General features: G+C 46.8%; 1 protein-coding gene across 1 annotated transcript in view; it reads right to left on the bottom strand.

The window, feature by feature from the left end:
- LOC147020764 (ankyrin repeat domain-containing protein 34C-like) overlaps window positions 1-17,971 on the bottom strand; it is a 50,615-nt gene that overhangs the window by 28,248 nt on the left and 4,396 nt on the right. Inside the window, exon 2 of the mRNA XM_085896377.1 lies at window positions 7,249-7,413. Within this exon, the coding sequence (XP_085752503.1) occupies window positions 7,249-7,413 (165 nt within the window). The remainder of the gene's footprint in view (window positions 1-7,248; window positions 7,414-17,971) is intronic.

Below are 17,971 nucleotides of genomic sequence, written 5' to 3'. Positions count from 1 at the left end.
GGAGCTAGATCGGAAACCATTTCCTGGGCAATCATAAAGAAAGAAGCCCAAGTTATTAACGAGTGTTGCTGTTAAATTGATGGCAACCGAGAGACACTAATCAGAAGATTTTTTTGTGAGTGACAGAAAATTAGAAACTTTCAAGAACGATGGATGATAAAAGGGTAATTACGGATGTGTGGAGGTTAGGAGGAAGAATGTATCACATTTAGACAGCAAGAGTTCTGGCTTTCCAGAATTTTTTTTTTTTAATCAAGGAAAAGGATGATGATACCTCCGCTGACGAAGTCGCCGGTGGCATTATGTTTTCGGGTTGTCGGTCCGTTCGTGTTAATTTTCTCTGTTTTCTCTGCAACCACTTATCCGATTGACACTAAATTTTCACCAGAGATGTGACCTTTCACGTAGAATGTTTTAATGATATTTATGACGCCATTGGTCACGTGGTGTGGCAGCCAAGTTGGGAAAAAAGGAAAAAAAACCTTGGACCTCTGCATCTCCAAAAGCACTCCATGGAAAAAAAAAATGAAACAGCACATTTTAAGTACTCCCCATGGGGACGAAGTGCAACTTTGTTTTTTCATGATGTCATAATTGCATACGTCAAATGCTTTAACTGATGAGCATAAAAAATTTTGAGGGTCATCTCGGGCTAAATTGTGTGGGGCAAAAAAATTGATGAAGTCATCGGTCACATGGTTTGGCAGCCATATTGTTTTTAACATAAAAACCTTCAAAAATATTCTTCTCCGAAATGGCTGAACAGATTGAGGCGAAACTTTAAAGGTATGATTGTCTATCCAAAAGGAACAAAACGTTCTCCACCTATGATGCCATAGGTCACATGGTTTGGCAGCTATGATTTTTTTGAAGAATAAACCTTAAAAAATCTTCTTCTCCAGAACAGCTTGACAGATCGAGGGGAAACTTCAATCACATGTTCCCCAAGCTTTGGGGATACCAGGGTCTTCACGAATAATTAATGTGTCACATCGTCTGGCAGCCATGTTGGATTAAACAAAAAATATTTTAAAAAATTCCTTCTCTTGAACTGCTTCATCAATCGACGTGAAACATCACAATTATGATCTTGTAGTGATATAGATATACATCATTTCATGTTGTTTTTATATGGGGAATATATGTTTTAAATTTCAATCTGATTGGACACATGGTCTGAGAGCCAGAATTATTTAATATTTGGAATCTTGCTTCAGAGATTTAAATCAAACGTGGTAGAAGTACGTATAATGATGTAATAATGTGGGTGGAAGCATATCTGGTGACATCGTGATGTCAAATAGTTCCCTTATTGTTTTTATTATATTTTCTCTCTCCATTCTATGGTCCTTTACAACGATTGCTGCAGTTGCCAAAAGGGTTGATTTTGAGAAACAAATCAAGTTGGGACATGCATACACGATTAACCCATAAGGCTTTGCACAACCCTCACAGGGACGACTACGAAGAAATCACTCAACTCAATGAGTAAAGAAATCAATTTATAAAGTTTTTGTTATGTCTCAGACAGGTTTTGAACCACTGACCTCCCAGACTTGGAGCGGAAGCCTTAACCCTTGCACCACCGGGTCGGGTTTATATATTGCAATCATATTATCAGGTACAGTGTATAAAGCTATTTCTTAACACCCACTCACTCACTTGTATGAATGGTTAGTACTTTCAAGATGGGCTAGAAAGTTGAAATTTTGCATATTAATGGAACTCGAAGCCACGATTCTAGAAAGAAAAATCGCAAAACTGGACATAAACTAAAATATCTGGAAAGAAAAGTCAGCTGGTGGAGCCTCACTCCCTCAATCGAGAAGGGTTGGAGGTTGGACTGTGCCAGTGGCACATAACCACTTCAGGAGAGAGAAAGAGAGAAAGAGAGATCTTGGACTACGCATAAATAAAGAACTACTACTGCTCACTCTTTAATCATTTAATTGATTTATTTATCCCCATGCAGAATGCAAGCTCACTCTACTCATATAATATAAAGTTATATAATAAGGTTTCTAATACAGAGGCAGATCCATGATTTTCAAAAGAAAGGACCTGTATGTCGTAAAAGCTAATGAACAAGACAGAGTCAGAATTATAGTGATATCTTCTTCATACTACAATGCAGCTATCATGGATGTTTGCAGCCATCTTCATACATGAATACATGTATGTATGTACTGGATGTATAGCCAAAATAGCACCACCTGGTGGTGTGTGTGCGCTAACATTTGTGGTGTCCCAGAAGAAAGTATCACTTTGCGGAAATATCACCACTTTCAATTGCTCACTGAAGAAGGGTCAACATCATACTATAATGGAGCTATTGGGTATGTTGGTATGTATGTGGCTGAAACTCCAGGGATTGTATTTTTCATACATTAAAATGAGTACATGACCTTTTTTGAATAACTGAAGCTATAATTCAATTGTAACGAGAAAGTATCTGAAAATGCAAAGCCCGTCCACATCCGCTTTGTATTCGGACTTTTATTCTTCTTCTTCTTCTTCTTCCATAAGCTAACCATGATGAAAAGCTAAAAAAAGAAAAAAATTGATTTGTGGTGACCCTGACCTTAAAAGCAATAGGTTTCAGTGACCTAATATGCAAAACCCTGCTAAAATTTCAAGTGAATCAGATGAAAATTGATGATTTTATGCAACCTTGACCTTTGATCTTTTGATCTAAAAAGAAAACAAATCAATTGGCTTCTTGCCTTTGATTGGTGAACAAATTCTGTGACCGAATATGCAAATTCTTAAAATTTCAGGTCGATGGGATGAAAATTGACGATCTTATGAAACCTTGACCTTTGACCTTTTGACCAAATTATTAATTTCTCTTCTCCATATTTCATAATAAAGCTTTGTTGAAAGTTTGATGACAAAAACTCAAACGGTAAAAAAGTTACGGGACAGACAGACACGTGATTGCAAAACACGTGATCTCCTGCTGCACAGGGACGGGCTAAAGATAGATACATGTGCACACAAAATAATGTAATTTGAAACTAATGAAATAATGCAATTAGCACAGAACATGGTTATTTATATAAGCTGTTTGAGAAGAACAGTACTTAAGTGATTCCACTGCCCATCGTAAATGGCCCCTTCAGCAAGGATAATAATTCGACATCTCTGATCACAACACTTGGCCTTTCATCAAAGCCAAGCAAGCAAGCACACCTATTATTTTTATACGCAGGCCACCGAGTCAGGTGAAGGGCTCCATTCTGCAATTTAATTTGGACAGCAACCTCAAGTGGAGGATCCCTTGCTGATTTAGAACAATCTCTCAACCCCAGAGCAATTTCTACCTGAGACCCACTGTGGCTTTCCTTCTTTCACAATCCTGTGAACTTAGGCCTCTGATTTGTTCAGGTGCAAAAAGGCCTCATATACTGACTTTTTTTTGGAGCTGTGTTTTTGGAGAGGCCATCCCTTCGGGTGGGTGTCTGTAATGTCCTATCCCGAAGAGAGGATGATCACCTGTCTCTGCTATCATCTCACCTCCAGCACTTGAACATTGGTATTGCAGCATTCTCTGAGGTTCGGAGACCGGATGGTGGCGAGATCATGGCAGGTGGTTACACCTACTACTGGTCTGGTTGCTCTGATGGTTACCATACCCAAGGTTTGCTCTAGCTGTGTCCAATAAGTTGACTCCTGTGATAATTGAGGTAACACTGGTCAACGAGCGTATTATGAGACTGAGGTTTCGTCACTCCTTGGGTGTCATTTCCCTGGTCTCTGTATATGCTCCAACTGAGGGGAGTGATCTCATGGTGAAGGAGGCATTTTGTGCCTCACTTGAGTCTGTTGTTGATCAGCGCCCCAGACAAAATACTCTTCGAGTCTTGGGGGATTTCAATGCATCGACTGGCACTAATAGGGATGGCTATGAGACATCTGTCGGTCTCTTGCTATATATCATGATTGGCCCCATCTCTTAATGGTGAAGAATCACTTAAAAGATTATAAAAACTCCAGCATCCGGATTTGGATCTTCACCAAAACTGAATCAATTCATTCTTGTCACACACCCAACCTGTCCACAACTTTGAGACATTGTACTACTTATCATTTTTGACTATCTCTCAATGGTGAAGAATCACTTAAAAAATTATATTATCCGGGTCCAGATCCGGATCTTCACCAGACTCTAAGCACCAAGTCCTTGTCACACACCCAACTTGTCCACCAAATTTTGTCTGAATCCGTCCATAACTTTTTGAGATATCATGCTCACAAACAAACCAACAAGAAAAAGACGTCGTGCAGAGCACGATACTTACAAAATCCATCAAACAAATTTGACCTCAAAAGTAATTGATGGTTGAATTCAGTGACCAAATATGCAACTCCTCTTCAAATTTCAAGTCAATCGGATGAAAATTGACAATCTTAGAAATTCGGCCTATGTTGACCTTTTGGCCGATGTTGACCTCAAAAATAATTGGTGGTTGAATTCAGTGACCTGATGTGAAAATCTTCTTCAAATTTCAAGTCAATGACATGAAAATTGAGGATTTTAGAAATCTCACCTAAGTTGCTGACCTTTGGCCTATGTTGACCTTTTGGTCCATGTGCACCTCAAAATAATTGGCTGGTTGAATTCATTGACCTGAAATGTATCTTCTCTTCAAATTTCAAGTCAATCGGATGAAAAGTGAGGATTTTAGGAATTTGTTGACCTTTTGAGCACAAAACAATAAGCTTCTTGCTTATGACAAACTCTCACATGTGGTGAAGTTTCGTGAAGATCGGTTTAAAATTGTGACTTCCAGGCGATTGACAAACAGACAGAATAACAAAATTGACTGTCCAATACGCTTGAAAAATCTTCGATTTTGCAAGTAACAAGAAAAAGACGTTGTGCAGAGCAAGGTACTTGCAAAATTCACCCCCTCTCTAAAGGTTGCCATGGATACATCAAATTGTCCATTTCATTGAGATTATCATTTACAATCTCAATCAAAGCTCAGGTCAATCGGATGAAAATTGATTATTTTTCAGATTGAAAATGATGATTTTAGAAGTTTGACCTTGAGTTGACCTTTGACCATTTGACCTCAAAAATAGTAGCTTCCCTCATTCAGTGATGGACGATGCAAATCCTGTTCAACTTTCAAGTTAATAGGATGTAAATTGACGATTTTTCAGTTGAAGATTGATGATTTTAGATGTTTGCACTTGAGTTGACCTTTGACCTACTGACCTCAAAAATAGCTGGTTTCCAAATTCAATGATGCATTATGCAATTGCTGCTTAATTTTCACATTAATCGGATGAAAATTGACGATTTTTCAGATAAAAATTATTGATTTTAGAAGTTTGACCTTGAGTTGAACTCTGGACCTCAAATAGTTGGTTAATCAATTCAGTGACACAATATGCGAATCCGATTCAAATTTCAAATCAATCGGATGAAAAATGATTTTTAGAAGTTTGACCTCAAAATCAATAACAAAAAGGTTGTTGACGAATTGATTAAGAAATTAATTATATAATTATTATTTATTTATTTTAATTTTGCAATTAATCAATATTTGTACACCGCTCCCTCCCAATTCCGTCTCCATGTGCTGCATGGGCGGCGTCGCCGGGCACCGAAAGCACCCTGGCAAAACAGGCATGCAAATTAAATTTGCTTCCATGCAAATTAAATTGTTAAATCCCCCACGTCTAGATGATGTCATCGATCTGTGGCTAAAAATAATAATATCCTGAGACTATGAGGTTGCTTTGCAGGTTAAAAAGTTTCTGAGAGTATTGCAAAATTACTGGTCAAATCATTTTGTTTACATATTTATGGTAAACACCGACATGCAGCACCCCCACTGGCACCGCATCAGGTGGGCAGTTTTTGTTGTCCTCGTGTGTTTGTGCAATGGGGAGTAGACCACCCATTGAACTATCCCATCGTTTATATCGAGTTCTGTTCTGTTCTGTTCTTGCATTTGGCAGCTTGGCTGTCAGGAAGCTATAATTTCTTGGAAGCGTGGCTGTGCTGCTGATGCTGTGCTCCTCTACCAGTACACGGGCACTCATTTTGGCGACCTCGGAAGGATGACAGGCTGAGTCATCCCCACCTTGTGTTAATTCAGCAGCCAATGGGGCTTGAACTCAGGATCCTAGGCACACCACCATAACCATTAAGCTAACCACTAAACCAACACTAGGCTTGTTTATGTTAAGTGTTCTAATGGTATAAACAACCAACAAAGGGTTCGAATATTGAATAGGATGCAACAAATACACTATTTTTCAGTAATCTCTGAAGAAATTACCTTTATTCGTTTTTTCCCCATTCTTTCTCTAGACATGTTCATGTTACTCTGCCATCATAACCCACATTAGTGTTTATTGTTTTATCCCTCCATTTATGAATAAAACAAGTGAAGATGCAACACAACAAGTAGAGTCGGCAATGTCGCACACTGGAGGATTTGTTATTTATTTATTTGGCACAGGAGCGGTGTACTTTGAATGTACTCCCTTCCAAACTACACCACCCCCATGCCAAATAAATAAATAACAAATCCTTCAGTGCTTGACATTGCCAGGGTGCTTTCGGTGCCTGGCGATGCCGCCATGCAGCACATGGAGACAGAATTGGGAGGGAGCGGTGTGCAATAATTGATTAATTGCCAAATTAAAATGAAGAAATAATAATCGTGTAATTAATTTCTTAATCAATTAGTCAATAACATACCGAAACCACCACTGTTTCATCTGAATTTGTATCTTTTTGAATATCAAGTAACTCATCAAAAAATGAAGAATTAATCGATCAATTTATTCATCAGTAAATCAAAAATACCCTTTAAAGCCAAATCACTTGCTCAGTCATGTGCAAATATCAGCTTCCGAGCTCAAAAGGTGCCTGAAATATTGCCCAGATGAGAAAGAAAAGAAATAAGTAATTAATAAATCGATCATAATTAAGGAATTAATTAATTGATTAATCAAAAAATATAATAAAAAAAAAAAATCAAGTTTTTGCCAAAGCACATCTTCACTTTTGTCCCCAAATTTCAGCTTCGGAGTTGCCCGGACAGACAAGAAAACAAACAAATGAAGTGAAAACTGTACTCCCTTCCTTGGCACCTGGTGATGACGTCATGTATAACCTGAATATGGAATTGGGAAGGAGCACTGTACAATATAGTACGATATAATTTTCACAACACCAACATGCATTGGAGGACAATGTAGTCGAATAGTCATGAAATTCAGTACCTGCAAGATGTCACGCTCATCTGCTTCAACTGCGTAGCGCAGTGCTGAGCGACCCGAGTGGTCTTCCAGGCTTGGATCTGCCCCGTGTGTCAGCAACTGTTGCACCACCTCAGTGCCAACACTATGCAAGCATGCGTGCATCAGAGCCGTACGGCCTGTCTTGTCCTGAATATGTGGAAGGGCACATGTGATGCTCACACAAGACGAGAGTAAGGTGGGGGCAAAATACACTCATCATAATCACCACACGGTCATAACCTCTTCGGTGCTGGTTGCATGTTCAGTATACAGAACGTCTGCACCAAAGGGCTCTCTAGTTGATTATATATATATATATATATATATATATATATATATATATATATATATATATATATATATGTATATATATATATATATATGTATACATATATATATATATACATATATATATATACATATATATATATACATATATATATATATACATATATATATATATACATATATATATATATATACATATATATATATATACATATATATATATATACATATATATATATATACATATATATATATATACATATATACATATATACATATATATATATATACATATATATATATATACATATATATATATATACATATATATATACATATATATATATATATATATATATATATATATATATATATATATATTGTTGCGGATTCGCGCCCGCCGGCGTGCTGACGGCCACGTAACTCGAATCGCGGCACGTCGCCCACCGGACGGACAATCCAGTCGTGACCCTCTCGGACTAACGCCGGGAACCAGTCACGGGTGGACCTTTCGGTCTCACCGCGATCGTGCCAATCGGCCCCCGCGTGGGATAGGGTTGCTCGCCAAATTCGACCTACCTAAGTACCCACACGGAGGGTAGACCGGGCGATCGCACCTCGCCGCAGGTCGACTTCGGACACGGGCCACTTAAGCGACCCGTTCCGTACTATCGGGATAACCGAGCGGTGTTATTCGTCGGCCTCGACGGTTCGATTAATTATCGGGCGTCTTAGCCCACGACCAACCCTTTACGTGAAGCAAGATGGGGATTCAATGAAAGAAATGACGAAGCGAAGCGGGAAAACAGTTCAACAATAAGCACATTTATTTCGCGATGAACGGAAAGCACACATATACAATTCCACCAAAAGCACATGTAAAAGAAGAAGACAATGCAATATTACACAAAAAGCAAATGCAACAATGCAGATCTATCCGACTACCGGGCACACGGCAACACTTATACAATTTTACTTCACAGACGGCGCCAACAACACATATTCCCAAAGCAAAAGAAAAGAGAACCACCCTCCAGGATGAGGGGGGTAGGCGGGCCTGGGGCCGAGACCGTGTCGGGCCTACCCGTCTGATGATGAGACGCGGAGCGGCGGTGGTGCCTCAACTCCGCGGGCCTCGCGGACGGTGTCTGGTGGGGGGTGGGAAGGGGCCCCCTTTGTCGCACTATCTCAGCGCGGGGGGGGAAACAGGGGGGGGGTTGCTGATGCTCGGGGAAAGGAGGATATAACCCTGTCTCGGGTCCCGCGGCGGGCGTCTCCTCCTCCACCTCGGTCGCGTTGCTGGCCTCTCCCTGTGCCGCTCCCGGCACCGACGCGAGCACCCCCTCGTCCGCCTTCGCCGCCGTCACCTCTCCACAGCTCCGTCCTCTTCACTCCGACTAGTACCACTTCTTTCCAGCTCCACCGACGACTCTTTTGAATTCCGCACACTCAACTCAACTTCCAACTCAACTCTTACTCAACTTCCAACTGAACTCACTTGACTGATGAACGCAGTCGTTTTTATAAGCCCCGTGGCTTCGCTCTTTTACCCTTGACCCTCTGCCTCCGACCCTTCACCTCTCTTGCTGGCTCCCCATTGGCCCGAGGAAAAGTGGGCGTGAATGCTTTTTGATCCATGAATTTGCATATAGCGACCGCCCTCCAACGCCCTGGAGGCGGGGCCAAATCGCCCCTCGCTCACCGATTGGACGGAACAAAAGTGGGCGTGAGTCGTTTTTGATCCGTTTTTCTGCGGAAAGTCCGTGATGTTTTTGAACACGCTGCTCGGTGCGCGCCCCGCACGAGTCCAGCATGGGTGCCCACGAGTGGCGCGAGATGACGGTGATGCGATGGTGGCGAGTTGTGACGGTAAAGGTCGTGGCGGTTGTGGTGAAGTGGCGTTGTGGTTGGTGGTTGTTGTTGTGAAGCGGCGTTGTGGTTGGTGGTTGTTGTTGTGATGGCTGTTGAGACGTGGTTGGTGGTGGTAATAATGGCGGCTGGTCCAAAATAAAGATAGTAAAAGAAAAACGGCTATCCTGAAGAGTCGCAGCCCGCATGAATGACATTTATTCCCTCTAGACAACGGGTTTGGGCCTAACTACACATATACTTACCGAGATATCTCACCTAAGGGACCTGAATGGTGGTTTGCGAATTTGGTCAACCACAACACTACCCCCTCCCCTTTTTACAGACTCGTCCCGAGTCATCAAATTTTCGTGTGCCATCATGTGTAGTTTTCCCCTAGTACATTTTACCTACGGATCCCTGAGTGCGACATTCATGGTATTCGTGTCCCCAAAATAAATAACCTGAGGGCTGCGTAACTACCTAAACAAACTCACTCACACGGACGACTTAAATAAAATTGCCGGTGCTAGGACAAACATGCCGGGGGCGCACTCATATTTACAGTACATCTTACCTTAACTTACAAATTTTACACTAAACCATGGCCCAGGATCAATGAACTCTGCAAAAAGAAAACAGTTAGCAGGGAGCCAGGCTGCTCGCATGCAGTCTCTGGCTCAAACAATGCAGGTGACAGGGAACGTGGCCGGCTGCTCACACGCAGTCCAAGGCCTTCCCTTTTGAACTGAACGCAGTGAACCACAACGGTGCATGGGCTGCACAAATGCAGTCTCCGTGCCAGCTCAAGTGGCACACGCAATGAACACAACGAATGGATGGATGAATGGTTTGAACTGAACGCCGTGAACCACAACGGTGCATGGGCTGCACAAATGCAGTCTCCGTGCCAGCTCAAGTGGCACACGCAATGAACACAACGAATGGATGGATGAATGGTTTGAACTGAACGCCGTGAACCACAACGGTGCATGGGCCGCACAAACGTAGTCTCCGTGCCAGCTCAAGTGGCACACGCAATGAACACAACGAATGGATGGATGAATACAAACACGGTGCACGGGCCGCCACTGCAGGCCCGTGTTGTAGCTGCCAACAGGGCAGTTCTTGCAGCTTGCAAACTGTTGCCTTGATCCTGGCGCACATGGCAATGAACAGGGGGGGGGGGGGCAAAGCAAAAATTGAACGGGGCTGGTGAACGTGGGCAGTGGGCATGGCAAAGGCAGCAGGCAAACACAGCCCGCAGAAGAAGGCCGTTGCAGGCAAACATAGCCGGCAGATGAACTGGCCGGCACAGTCCTTGAAGTACAGCAGCTGCAGACGATCCGGCCGGCACAGGCCTCGCAGCACCACAACAGCTGCCGATGAAGTGGGCCGGCACAGGCCTTGCAGCACAGCAGCTGCAGACGATCCAGCCGGCACAGGCCTCGCAGCAAAACAACAGCTGCCGATGAAGTTGGCCAGCCCCCGCCGCTCCGCGGAGGCCGGTGGAGGGAGCGCGGCGGCGCCGGCCACCCGGAAGGCGGGCCCGGACCCACCCACCTGTCTCCCTCCCACCTATCGCCCCTGCCTGTCACTGTACATACCCACCCCCTTAATCTGTCAAACCCCAATGTAGCCCCAACTTATTTTTTTATTTTTACTTCCCCACTATAAATCGTCCCCCAACCCCCTGCACCGTCCCCGCTCGGCCAACCTATCCCGTCACCCAGCCCACTCCCAACCCCTACGCTCCCTTCCCGGAGGGGAGCAAGGGAGAGCCAACGTCCCGCGTCGAGGCCCAACTCAAGCCCCAGAATGGCCTCCCCAGAGCCCAGCGATCCACAACCAAAGTGGGTCCAGCGGCCCACAACGAGAGCGAGGGGATGGATGGTGCGGAGGGGTACACTTCCTAATCTACCCTATCCATTTAACTGTTAAACTACCCCGGGGCTTTCAACAAGCACCTCTCGCTTAAACTATTGGTTCTAACAACCCAGATTCCCGTTGCCTGTGTTGGTGTCCTCACAATTTCGGGCCTCGCCCCCCAATTTTCTCTCCGTGCCCTCACACGGTCTCATGGCTGGGACACGTGGCTCCCTTTGGCAGGCACGACCCTCTGCCGATTCTCCCGCTATGGCACCCCCGGGCACTACACTGCCTCCGAGCCTACCAGCTCCCTAAACACCGGGGAGTGCCCCCCATGGCACCTCCCCTGAAACGCACACGTGGCAGGCTGGCTTCCCAGGCCCCTTTCCGAGGGTCACCCGTGCCCACAACACTGCCCACGCGGCTAATGGCGCCCCGGGCCCCCGCACCAAGCAGGCGCACCCGTGCCCACTACGCTATCCCGGCCCCCCATGGGCCCTTGGCCTACCATGGCCGACTAGCCTGGTGCCCGGGGTACCCACTCAGCGATACTCACCTTTCGCAGCCACGCTCCCAGCCTGTCAACAGGGCTCCTGCACCCCTCCAAACGGGTTTCGAGCCTACTTCCCCACCAACAACAAAACGACTTCCATATTTGTTAATTTGACTAACCCCCTAACTCACTCTACACTGACCCCGGGGTCCCTTGGGCGGGAGTCACTCCTCCCCCCAATCACTCATCGCACCATGCATTCCCCATTCGCTCCACTCACACAGACCCGCTGGCCTCACTCACTCAACAAGTACTCACCTCACAACTCTTCAACACACTCACCGCTGAACTCTGCCAATCCTTCTAACTACCTCCCCTCACTAACTCGTGCTCCCACGTCGTCCCTTAAACTAGTAGCACGTTCCTTTTAACCTACGTGGCTAAGCTACGTCCCCGCTACACATCCACAAGTCTGTCACTGTCTCCAAATAAATCATTTTATTTCCCAACCTAAAGCTCACTAAATCCCTCTAACTAATCCATTCCACGGGCCCCATGAGGACTTCCCCCTGCCCCATGGCGCCGGTCTAGCTATGCTAACCCTTCCCCCTAACTAGTTTCCATCCTGTGCCCTGGTCAAGGGGGTCCGCCCTGTGCCCTGGCCAGGAATCCTGTGCACCCGAAAGTGAGGCTTGCTTTTTTTTTTTCACATGCGCAGCACCAGCGCGGCAACTCGCGCACTTTACACCTGCCCGTGACGTCATGCAGCTGCACGTGTACCTCGTCCCTCCTTGGACGGTACTATCCGGCAGGGATACCCCTCCTGCCGGATTCCAACCCCACGTGCAGCCATGGCGTCACCGTGCGCATAAAAAAAACACAAGCCCCACGTCTCGAGGGGTTCCCCACGCGAACACATGTGCTTTGCCCATTGGAGCTTAACACACACGATCGCGTGGAGAACCCGTCCGGTCCAAATCCATAATCCTGCCTAAACTTTGTCCGTCCGCGGGATCGGCAAATCCACCGCTGGCGTTTCCGGACCGGGACTTCACTCTCGCAAGCAAGCACGTGGGGGCCTCGTGCGTTGCACAGCACGGGCCTCGTGCTCACTGCTGGGTGAACCCGGCATGGTCCCCGAAACCACTACAGCCGCTACTCGGCTTTCGTTCTTCTCATGTCGCCGTCGTCGCCTCCATTCCACACACGCACTCCCGCGTGTTACGACGCTCACACTCCACACCATTAAACTCACACCGGGAGACGCGGCTGCGTGCTCCCGCATGCCAACCGACATCTCCCTCACATACCGCTCTCTCACACACACGGTCTCCCTCCAATCACTCATCGCACCATGCATTCCCCATTCGCTCCACTCACACAGACCCGCTGGCCTCACTCACTCAACAAGTACTCACCTCACAACTCACCAACTCTTCAACACACACACCGCTGAACTCTGCCATCCTCCTAACTACCTCCCCTAACTAACTCGTTTGCTCCGACACGTGGAGTCACCATTCCCAGCTCCCTGGTCACGGCCTTCATGCCCGCCTGCAGGCATCGGCCCATGTTCTGCGTCTCACCCCGCAGCTTTTTCATTTCTTCCCTCATTTGCTGTGTATTCGCATCCATCGTCGTTTTCACTTCGTCCATTTGCTTGTTCATTCCTTTCATTTCGTTTTTCACTTCGTTTGTGTTTGTATCCATCTTTTCGTTCATGCTTTTTATTTCATCCATTTTTTGTGTATTCGCATCCATCCTTGCTGTCATTGCCGCCAGCATGGCGCATAGCTGGGCCATGTCGGGTGCGCTTGGGTGAGCCGTTTCGGAAAGGGTCGGGGGGTTTTGGTGGAGAGGGGGAGGGGAGGTGTCATACACCGCGGCCGCTGCCGCACCCATTTCGGGCTCTGGGTTAAGTTGGGCGAGTTCGTTTTCCTGTACACCCAACATTTCCTGCACAGGGATTTCATCCTGGGCCATGGATTCTACACATTCATACCCCCGGCTCCCGCTCGCCTTGAGACGCCATCTTGCTTCTCTTAAAGGGTTAATTTAGCTCGCTCGTAATTTGGAGGGAATCGGGGGTCGCTTCTCTCACCCCTGGACCGATTCCCGTGAATTTAGCCGGAGACAGGAGAGCCCGTTTTCCCGTTCTCCGATACCAGTGCCGCGAGGAGGGCGATGAGTTTATATCGCACGACCTGACACAGGTGTTGCGGATTCGCGCCCGCCGGCGTGCTGACGGCCACGCCGGCGTGCTGACGGCCACGTAACTCGAATCGCGGCACGTCGCCCACCGGACGGACAATCCAGTCGTGACCCTCTCGGACTAACGCCGGGAACCAGTCACGGGTGGACCTTTCGGTCTCACCGCGATCGTGCCAATCGGCCCCCGCGTGGGATAGGGTTGCTCGCCAAATTCGACCCACCTAAGTACCCACACGGAGGGTAGACCGGGCGATCGCACCTCGCCGCAGGTCGACTTCGGACACGGGCCACTTAAGCGACCTGTTCCGTACTATCGGGATAACCGAGCGGTGTTATTCGTCGGCCTCGACGGTTCGATTAATTATCGGGCGTCTTAGCCCACGACCAACCCTTTACGTGAAGCAAGATGGGGATTCAATGAAAGAAATGACGAAGCGAAGCGGGAAAACAGTTCAACAATAAGCACATTTATTTCGCGATGAACGGAAAGCACACATATACAATTCCACCAAAAGCACATGTAAAAGAAGAAGACAATGCAATATTACACAAAAAGCAAATGCAACAATGCAGATCTATCCGACTACCGGGCACACGGCAACACTTATACAATTTTACTTCACAGACGGCGCCGACAACACATATTCCCAAAGCAAAAGAAAAGAGAACCACCCTCCAGGATGAGGGGGGTAGGCGGGCCTGGGGCCGAGACCGTGTCGGGCCTACCCGTCTGATGATGAGACGCGGAGCGGCGGTGGTGCCTCAACTCCGCGGGCCTCGCGGACGGTGTCTGGTGGGGGGTGGGAAGGGGGCCCCCTTTGTCGCACTATCTCAGCGCGGGGGGAAACAGGGGGGGTTGCTGATGCTCGGGGAAAGGAGGATATAACCCTGTCTCGGGTCCCGCGGCGGGCGTCTCCTCCTCCACCTCGGTCGCGTTGCTGGCCTCTCCCTGTGCCGCTCCCGGCACCGACGCGAGCACCCCCTCGTCCGCCTTCACCTCTCCACAGCTCCGTCCTCTTCACTCCGACTAGTACCACTTCTTTCCAGCTCCACCGACGACTCTCTTGAATTCCGCACACTCAACTCAACTTCCAACTCAACTCTTACTCAACTTCCAACTGAACTCACTTGACTGACGAACGCAGTCGTTTTTATAAGCCCCGTGGCTTCGCTCTTTTACCCTTGACCCTCTGCCTCCGACCCTTCACCTCTCTTGCTGGCTCCCCATTAGCCCGAGGAAAAGTGGGCGTGAATGCTTTTTGATCCATGAATTTGCATATAGCGACCGCCCTCCAACGCCCTGGAGGCGGGGCCAAATCACCCCTCGCTCACCGATTGGACGGAACAAAAGTGGGCGTGAGTCGTTTTTTGATCCGTTTTTCTGCGGAAAGTCCGTGATGTTTTTGAACACGCTGCTCGGTGCGCGCCCCGCACGAGTCCAGCATCGGTGCCCACGAGTGGCGCGAGATGACGGTGATGCGATGGTGGCGAGTTGTGACGGTAAAGGTCGTGGCGGTTGTGGTGAAGCGGCGTTGTGGTTGGTGGTTGTTGTTGTGAAGCGGCGTTGTGGTTGGTGGTTGTTGTTGTGATGGCTGTTGAGACGTGGTTGGTGGTGGTAATAATGGCGGCTGGTCCAAAATAAAGATAGTAAAAGAAAAACGGCTATCCTGAAGAGTCGCAGCCCGCATGAATGACATTTATTCCCTCTAGACAACGGGTTTGGGCCTAACTACACATATACTTACTGAGATATCTCACCTAAGGGACCTGAATGGTGGTTTGCGAATTTGGTCAACCACAACAATATATATTGTTATGGTTCTAGGAACCATATGCATTCAAACATACAGCTGACCCAAAGTTAGTTTTGCCGTTAAGTATATGTGGAGACAGATTCCCTCCTAGTGTTTAGTGGGAAATTGAAGGGGTGCGTTGCGATGTTTTTTTAGTTTGGATAACAAATCTTTATTTCCCATCCCCCATCACGATCCACTGTCCACCTGCTGTATCCGAAGGCCTATTGGCCGGGGCAAAATCTTTGTGTTGTGGCTTCTTCTTGATGAGTCCAGACACGCGTGAAGAGGGGGGGGGGGGTTTCTCCTGGCAAGGCCAAAACACCGCCCAGAAAGGGCGGACCCATGGAGGCCCTGTCCAATCAGGGCGCACAGTGGCGTCGGCTTCACCAAGGCCCCTCCCCGCTGAGAGAGATCTATAAATTATGAAGCAATCCTTAGCGTAGGGTCCTTGGCTGTGAGATAAATTACGGCACCATCCTGAGAGGGTAGAGAGAGAATTCTGTGTGGGTCGACCGTGTTCGCTGGAGTCTGAGGTTGGAGAGAAACAGCGTTGGAGCGAGACAGTGGTTGGAGTGAGATGGTTGGAGTCACTGGCTGCCAAAGAAAGAAGGAGGGTTGTGACGCGGAGGGTCTGCCCGCGTCTCGCCTCGGCAGCCCGTCTGTTGCGCTGGTTCGAGGGCGCCCGATCTTGACTGGATCTCTCGTGGGTCCTGTCGGCGGCCCTGATCCCCATCTCAGACTCTGCTCTGCTCCACCCGGGCTCCTTCGTGGTCACGGTCTCCGCGCGTGTGGCTGTGGGCAGAGCTGCCTGACCACTGACAGGTGCCGCACCACGGAGCATCCCTTCCCTCCAACGTGCAGGTACCCCAAAAGAACTGCGACCTCAGCTCACCTCCCTCTCTGGATGCGGGGGTTCTTTGCAATACACCTGGGTTTATTTTCGTCTGAGTGCGTAGCTGAGTGTGTCCTGCCGTCTTTAAGTAGAACCGTTTAAGTGTTTGATCATTGTAAATCTTGCCTGTATATCCCGCGATAAATTTGGCTCGGTAATTTAGAAAACGTTAAGACAGCAAATGGATCAGATATCGGGTTTTATCAAATGTATTTTGCTTTGAAAGTCACAAACAGAAACCAGATAACCTTTGTAAAGCACACCGAGTCATATAAAATAACCAATCGCTTTCGAAACGGTCACAAGGACAAAGGAAAACGTGATCGCTCGTACGCTGCTGAGGTTAGTAGTTAAAACCTCCACCACCCATCATCACCATAATATATGGGATGAAACACCACGGCACCATAACCAAGCATGCAGGGACACACACACACACACACACACACACACACACACACACACACACACACACACACACACACACACACACACACACACACACACACCTTTTACAGATCCAAATCTACCCATTTGTAACTCTTCTTGTAGCAACTGCCAACTGTACATCCTGATTGGGACACATACTGTACTGTTATCAACTGTAGGAGACTCAGCAAGTAGCTTAAGCACTCAACGAAGCACTCCAATTAAATGGTTGATAAGGAACGGCTGCCTTGGCAAGCAGTAGCAAGCTGATTGGTAATGGCACATACCCACAAAACACACAAAAAAAAGCCATTTTTTTTTTTTTTACATTTTCAGATTTCACTCCAGATTTCGAGTTGTTTAGTCCACGTGATCCGATCCGCCAAACTCATAAATTATATTTTGATTTCTACTTGAATTAGTCCGTGAGAGTAGATCATGCAAAATCACATCATATAACGCATGAAATCGCTCCAAGCTCCTAATTTGAAAACTACAGCACTTACATAAGTGATATATACAGCAATTTGTAGGAATGAAGATCAGGCATTCGATGATATCCAGGAAGGAAAGTGAAGGAAAAAACATTTTGACCGTTTTATCATTAATACACCGATGCGGCCTGCTCCAACTCAAGGCATTATATTTATTGAGCAGACTGAACAATATGGCAAAGTAAGACCCCAGCAAGGTAACCGAGGATGCGCCTTAAGACCCCATCGAGAGTGAGGTGGCCGAGGATGCACCTGATAAAGGATGAAATTAAATTAAGCCATTGCTTATCTTCAAAAGTGGTGTTTTAACCCAAACACACAATTTTCAGTCATGCACTTCCTTGGACTTCCCTTAGTATGCATGCAAAGTTTCATGGTTTTGGAG

Source organism: Eptatretus burgeri, chromosome 9 (genome assembly GCF_056783735.1).
Source record: "Eptatretus burgeri isolate ZD-2024b chromosome 9, Ebu_testis_v1, whole genome shotgun sequence".
NCBI lineage: Eukaryota > Metazoa > Chordata > Myxini > Myxiniformes > Myxinidae > Eptatretus > Eptatretus burgeri.
This window is presented reverse-complemented; position numbering and strand designations above follow the sequence as displayed.